A 6,994-nucleotide genomic window follows, 5' to 3' on the forward strand; every position below is an offset into this window, starting at 1 on the left:
TGTGTTTTTATATGTATTTCTTATAATGTCTACTTATGGTATTGATGTTGTTTCTCCATATATTTTTTTTCTTAATTTTTCCTTTATACATTTTTCAAAGGGTCACCAGTTCGACTAACCACAAATTAAAAGGTTTCTAATCACAAAAAATAGTCCTATTAATACATGAATAATATTTGGGAAATACAAAACTTTCATAACAAACTCGTCAAAATAGAAATTTGTTTTTATATTTGGACTTTCAAAACAAAATATTACTTATAGAAAAATAGAAAAATACATACTATGTTATAATTATTTTCAATCATAAATTTTATATTTGTGTATCTCACAAAAAGAAATCGAATGAGTATCAAAATTGTTCGCGTAGAATATGCATGTTACTTCCATATATTTCACCAATTTTTTTTATAGTTCACAAAACATGATAATGTTGCTCACAAGGCTTTTCATGATTTTTTCTTAAGAAATACTTGTTTTGATTGATCAAAAATATGTTCATGGATCTTAAAATTTTGTTTCGTAATTCACAGAAAAATTTCTTTTGTTCATAAAGCAAATAACACAATGAACAGTTCCTACGCTACATACATTTAAGAAATAATGAACATTTATGTGGATATTTTCAAGAGAAAAACAATGATTTTTTGTATTGAACTGTTGTTTTGTTGTAGAGAATAAATTCATAACATGGAGTGAAATAATTTATATTAACTAAAACATTAAATAAAACAAACTACAAGGAGGCGCTGCCCTAGGCATCCTCGTCGTCGTTGGGGCCGGTGAGCGTCGGGGCCGGGCTAGCCCAAGGAAACGTCGTCGACCAGGCTCTAGCAACATCGTCCGCCGTGGTACCGCCGCCGACTGGGTTGGCCCACCGCAGGCAAGGCGCTCCTTCTCCACGTCGCGCTCTACCTGCTAGAAGTACTCGCCCTCACGACGCTCCTCAGCCAGCCTTTGCTGCTGCCATTGGTCAAGGTAGGCCTGCTCCTGCGCCGGCGTCGCCCCCAACCAGACCGGTGGCGCGCTGACCCACTCGCATACCACTCCAATCCATGAGTAGTGCTCGATGGGGTCGGTACCGGCTCAGCCTTGACGGGGACGGCGCCCTCAACGGCGGCACAACGCAGTCGCCGGCCACGGAGAGCGCCATGGCCTTCATCATGCGCGCCTGGTACGCCTCAGCCTCCTCCTACTCCTTGCTGCGCTCCTCCTCCTCGCTTTCACGGAGGACTGCTGCCAGCGCTGCCTGGTAGGCGGCCTCCGCTTCCTGGTCCTCATCATGCATGACGAGGGGCGGCAGCGGGATATACCGCACATTGTGGACGCCGCGCCTCTTGGCCTCCTCATGCTCGAACGCGAACCACTGCTCCCAAGGGGGAGAGTCGAGTGCATAGGCGGGATCGCGACGCTGCTCCGACGTCAGCAACTGCCACCGGCGCCGCACCTCCTCCGCGTGCGCACGCGCCGACCGCGGCGCTGCCGGCACTGGGATCCTCTTCAGATCCAAGTGTCAGTCGTGTGGCAGCGTCATGCCGGGATATGGGAAGGGGACGCGGTGCTCCCAGTGCCACCTTGCCTGGTGCACTGGGACGTTGAGACGCTCCCGAGGTCGGTTTGAAGACATCATCGGAGGCGGGGGGAGGCGGGGGAGAGGGGCAGCGGAGGCCTTGCCCTTGTCCTTGTCAGAGAAGAAGCCCATGGCGGTGGCTAGGGTTTGTCACCGACGGGGGAGCACAGTGGGTGGTGAGATGGGGATAGAGGCGTCTGGAAGCGGATGAGGACAGCCCCCCACCTCACGCTCGGATTAAAAAAAGGCTGACCGCCGTCGCTGACGCGTGGACCCGCGGTGGGCAGTCGTCATTAATAAAGACGACCGCGGTAGTTCGGCGGCCGCCGGGTGGGGACATGGCGGACACCGAGATGACGTGTGGAGTGTCCGCTTCGCGTCCGCGCTGACGCATTTCAGCCCTAAATTTGAGCCGTAAATTTGGGCCGCAAATGGGTCTATGTGAACACGAAGCGGACACATTTTGAAAATGAGTCGGCATGTTGGGCCAGCATTTTTGTCCATGGTGGCCCAAACGAACGATGACAGACGAAATAGATGCGCTGGAGCTGCTTTTACACACTGAGGGAAAAAAGCTATATATAAAGGGTGACGCTAGGCGCCGGCGCACCGGCCCAAACGGTTCGGCCGGTCCAACCCTAACCACCCGATCCAGCGAGCAACCGTCCGATCTGTGCGTTGACTTCTCCCTCTCCTTCTTCCTCTCCGCGCGCAGCGCGAGCGCGGCTCCCTATCGCCTGGCTGTCCCCCTGGCCCGTCGGCCGCTACCCCCTCACCTGCAACCCCTCTCTCCGCCGCTCCCGTGCCGCTGGATGCTGCACTCGCCGCCGGCCGCCGCCGTCCAGATCCACGCATGCAACAAAACTTCGCCCGTGGGTTGCAGCTCCCCTCGTTGGCGATGGATGCGGCTCCGGCAACACCAGACGCCGGTTGCAGCTCTGCTGGATGCAGCTCTTGTTGCCGCCGGTTGCAGCTCGACGTCTGCCGTTGCTGCTGGGATGTGGCTCCCATGGCCGCCCGTTGCAGCTTTCTATTGCACGGTCGTAGCAAATGGAGAAAACGGTTGCATCAAAAAATTCTGACACCGTCGTCGCCGTTTGTAGCTCGTCGTTGCATGTAGCAGCCATTGCGTTCTAGAAAAAGAATGGATGAAGCAAAAAGCTCCAACGATAGTAGCAAAATCCTACTACGGTTGCAGCAAATCGTCGTTGTCATCGTCGCGAGGTCGCAGCTCCACCTGATGGATGTAGCAAAAAACTTCGCCGGTAGTAGCAAAATCCAACCACTGTTGCAACTTTCCTTTATTGTGCAGTGCCATTGAAGCTTTCTGTGTCTATGGTTGAAGCTTTTTTCAACAGCTGTTGAAGCTTTCCTAGGTGACGGTAGCAACACTTTATGCGGGTTAGATCCAAGCATGGCGGCAGGCAGCCATGGCGGCCGGCGAAGGGAGCTCCTGGCCGCCGATGATGGAGCTTGTGGTGGCCCATCGCAGCCCGCGAGGAGGGAGGAGGAGATGTGCGCTTGTGAAGGCTGTATCTAGGAGATGGACATGGCCATGGCAGCAGGCAGCCATAGCGGCCAGCGAGGGAGCGCCTGGCCGTCGATGATGAAGATCGTGGTGGCCCAGTCGCAGCCTAGGAGAGGGAAGAGGGGGAGGGATGCGCACGCGTAAGGTTGAAGGTAGGGGATAGAGACGCATAGGAAGAAGGCGGGGGGCGCGGGGCCACTGCGTATGCGCGTTTGCCAGCGTGCGTCCGAACCGGCCGAAAGTTCGGCCGGCGCACCGCGCCCAATCGTTTCCCATATATAAAAGGAAAATGAAGTATCTCATATATGCGGATTTGGTCTGGTCCCATCCCAGTGGACAAAACCAGCCGCTCTGCCGCAAAAAAAACAAGACCGGCCGGGCGTCGACAGCGAACGGTGCGGCGCAAGCAAGCAAGCAAAGGTGCAGTGGGTCCAAAAGCACCCGGTTTCCTGGAAAACCAGCACCGGCAGTCGCTTGTTTTGCTTCGTCTCGCCCGTATATAACCCCGTCCGACTCCCACTCTTCCTACCATCAACACAAACAGGCATCAACTCACTGAGACAGTTCAACAAAATCAAACTAGCTCTGTTCAACTTCGCAAGTCCACTAGTAGTACTACACACAAGGATCACAAGTCAGTCTCCACTCTCCAGCAGTGCAGCAAGAACAAGAAGCGCAGGAGAAGCAATGGCTGGTCCGGCGAAGGCGTCGTGGATGGTGGCCATGAGCGTGGGCGCCGTGGAGGCGCTCAAGGATCAGGCCGGGCTCTGCCGCTGGAACTATGCCCTCAGGTCCATCCACCGGGCTGCCAAGGCCAACGTCCGTGGGGGCGCCTCGCAGGGCACCAAGCAGCTTCCGGCCTCCGCGGTGGCTGTGGCGGAGAGGCGGCGAGCGGAGAAGGCCGAGGAGGGGCTGAGGACCGTCATGTACCTCAGCTGCTGGGGCCCAAATTAGGAGTACTAGTAGCTTAGGGATGTTGTGTTCGTTGCAGGTTGTGCTTATGCACAACCCCATGATCGATTTGTAAATACAGCAAGATGATGATGATGAAAATTTCGGCTATGAATTTATCTCACCCTCTTTGTCCATGTGCATCCATGACTAATTTTTGAAAGGCAAAAGCTTGATGCTTGTCAAAAGAGGAACAATGTTCAGAGTTACAGTGGGGAGAGCAACAGAGCAAAATGAGGCATAAAGAAAACAGAGCTCAGCTGCCTGTACCGAACAACCAAACTCTGAAGAAAGGGTAGAAGAGAACAGAGGAGTTGGATCTCAGCGATACACCCGGCTGCCCTCCAAGATTTCACATCTTCTTTGGTCAAATTCGAACACCTCCAGGTCGCTGCAAGCGGTGGCCGTTAGAGATTATAGCTTTGTGTACTTTGATGGAGTCGACCTGCTGCACGTGACGAGATTGTGGCGAACATGTTCTGAATTTCTTTGCTCTGCAGTCTGCTCAAGGGACACGAGATCTAATTAAAGTGAGCCTGATCAGAGTGATGACATTAATAAGACAGTATTAATAAGTTAACTATAAACATGTTGTCGTTTTCTCTGTTCACAGTGAGACAGACACTCCTCTTCCCAGTTGCAGACGCGCCGTGTAGAATATGCGCACGATCATGGTGTCATGGAGAGGATGCATCCTGACCAGTTACTAATTTGACGATTTTCTGAATGATTTTGGGAAGAGGATGGATACAAGTTGAAGAAAACACCTTACTGCTACGCTATTCTAAGAGATACTTCTACTAGATTTAGGGAATTTTTCTTCTTATTCATGCTCTTTTTTTTTTGCGCATATTCTTCTTATTCATTCTACACAGAGAAGGGCATATATATAGCCCGATAGCTCAGCGATTATAGAAGTAAACCATATATGAGCTCAATACTAATAGCACTAATAGCCGTTGGATCTCTCCATCAAATGCGCACCATTGGATAACTGAATGTGTCGGCTCACTTCTTTATCTCTGAAGGATAACTGAACCAGTCGTGTTGAGATTCTCTCCTTGCTAGGGCCTGAGCCTGACACATGGCCGGCCGGCCTCATACGAGTCTCCCCGATAGCATGTGTTCCCAAAAATGTTATAGTTAACCTACGTGAGTACGAGTAATCAAGCAGATCGATGTATGGCGGATTATTAACCTCCTCGCGGTGTTTAGGCCCCTGGTATCGTGGAAACCATTTCCTCGAGGCTCCAGCATGCGACAATTCAACAAAATTAGCTCTGTTCAGACGAGCATCAATTCAGTGAGACAGTTCAACAAAATTAGCTCTGTTCTTTCATCACCGCAACTTTGCAAGTCCACCGGTACTAGACACAGCAATCACAAATCAGTTTCCACTCTCTAGCAACGCGGCAAGAACAAGGAGAGGCGATGGCTGGTCCGGCCAAGGCGTCGTGGATGGTGGCCATGAGCGTGGGCGCGGTGGAGGCCCTCAAGGACCAGGCTGGCCTCTGCCGCTGGAACTATGCGCTCAGGTCCATCCACCGAACAGCCAAGGCCAAAGCCAGTGTCCGCGGCGGCGTCTCGCATGGCAAGAAGCAGCTTCCAACCTCTGCGGCCGCCGTGGCGGGGAGGTGGCAAGCAGAGAAGTCTGAAGAGGGGCTGAGGACGGTCATGTACCTCAGTTGCTGGGGGCCAAATTAGTAGCACTGATAGCTAGGGAAGCATGCAGCCATGGCCCGCGACCCTGATCGATTGTAAAGATACCACGACGACGACGACGATGATGATGATGAAAATTTCCGCTACGAGTTTAGAATTTATATCACCCTACTTGTCCGTTCATGTGCTTCAGTGACCTTTTTGAAAGGCCAAAGGACGATCTGTATCAAGAGTGGGAGAAAGTTCAGAGTTACACATAACACATGGAGAGTAACTCAGCAAAGCGAGCCTTTCTACAGAAAATAGAGCACCTTTATATGCCTCTACAAAGCAGCCAAACTCTGGGGCAGAACAGTGAAAAACAGAAAAAGAGTTCGACCTCAGCGATACACCCGGCCGCCCTCCAAGATCTCAGATCTTGTATGATCGATTCGAACACCTCAAGTTCGCTGCAATGGAAGCCGTTACAGATTCTGACGTTATGTTTCTTGCAACATAGGGTGTGACTAGGACACATCTAGATCTGACATAACTATGTCACATCTAAGATGATGTCATCCATGTTTGTTGCCCGTTGACAATTTTCTCTGGCTGTTTCGTTGTTTGTTTATTTTGTTTTTTTATTTGATTGTCCAGCCAGTTTCTCCTTGACACAGATAGCGCAGGCCTTCGCCACTGAGCCGGCTCACTGTACGCACCCAAGTGCGTTGTGTTTGAGCACACAAAGTCATAAAAAATGCAGCGCGTAAAGCATAAGTGTACCCTGCGTGCCACTTTCTTTTGTTATCATCAAACACGACAAATTAAGAAACATACGTGGATGTCTATTGGTTTAGAAACGGATGTAGTCAAGGTGAGAGCTTGAAGTTTAGTCCAGTACGTGTAAAGCTCAAGAGATGATTAGCATTTGTGAACAATTTTTAAAAAAGAAACATTTTTAAAAAATATTTGTATGTTTTTAAACCATGATCATTTTTTCTAACTTGCGAGCATTTTTTGAAAAATGTGAACTTAATTTGATATTTTTGACCATTTTTGAGAAACCCAAATAACTTTTGAAAAAACAAAAGTTTTTTCAAATTCCAAATACTTTTTGAAACAGAATAAATGAATAAGAAAAAGAAAATTATAAATTATTTTTTCAATGAAAAAAGTAAAAAAGGGAACGAAATCTGGTGAAGAAAAAAAAATGAAAAAAGAATAAACAAGGAAAAATGTGAAGAGAACAAACAAACACACAAGTTGGGAGTCGATGGTCTGCTTGCAACTGGGGGCACCGACAA

The 6,994-nt window shown here is 49.7% G+C and overlaps 2 protein-coding genes across 2 annotated transcripts; both read left to right on the forward strand.

Annotated features, from left to right (window-relative positions):
* The first annotated feature begins 3,637 nt into the window (after positions 1 to 3,637).
* On the forward strand, positions 3,638 to 4,173 carry LOC119352264. The gene has a single exon (XM_037618955.1). It carries the CDS (start codon positions 3,786 to 3,788, stop codon positions 4,050 to 4,052), a length of 267 nt encoding a protein of 88 aa, XP_037474852.1. The 5' UTR covers positions 3,638 to 3,785; the 3' UTR covers positions 4,053 to 4,173.
* Positions 4,174 to 5,480: 1,307 nt separating this feature from the next.
* On the forward strand, positions 5,481 to 5,753 carry LOC119352265. The gene has a single exon (XM_037618956.1). It carries the CDS (start codon positions 5,481 to 5,483, stop codon positions 5,751 to 5,753), a length of 273 nt encoding a protein of 90 aa, XP_037474853.1.
* Positions 5,754 to 6,994: the final 1,241 nt, after the last annotated feature.

The sequence above is a fragment of the Triticum dicoccoides genome, chromosome 2A (genome assembly GCF_002162155.2).
Source record: "Triticum dicoccoides isolate Atlit2015 ecotype Zavitan chromosome 2A, WEW_v2.0, whole genome shotgun sequence".
In the NCBI taxonomy this organism is placed as follows: Eukaryota; Viridiplantae; Streptophyta; class Magnoliopsida; order Poales; family Poaceae; genus Triticum; species Triticum dicoccoides.

What these genes read in the sequence shown, in the direction of transcription:
- LOC119352265 (XM_037618956.1), top strand. Translation starts at nt 5,481, where the DNA reads ATGGCTGGTCCGGCCAAGGCGTCGTGGATGGTGGCCATGAGCGTGGGC.
- LOC119352264 (XM_037618955.1), top strand. Translation starts at nt 3,786, where the DNA reads ATGGCTGGTCCGGCGAAGGCGTCGTGGATGGTGGCCATGAGCGTGGGC.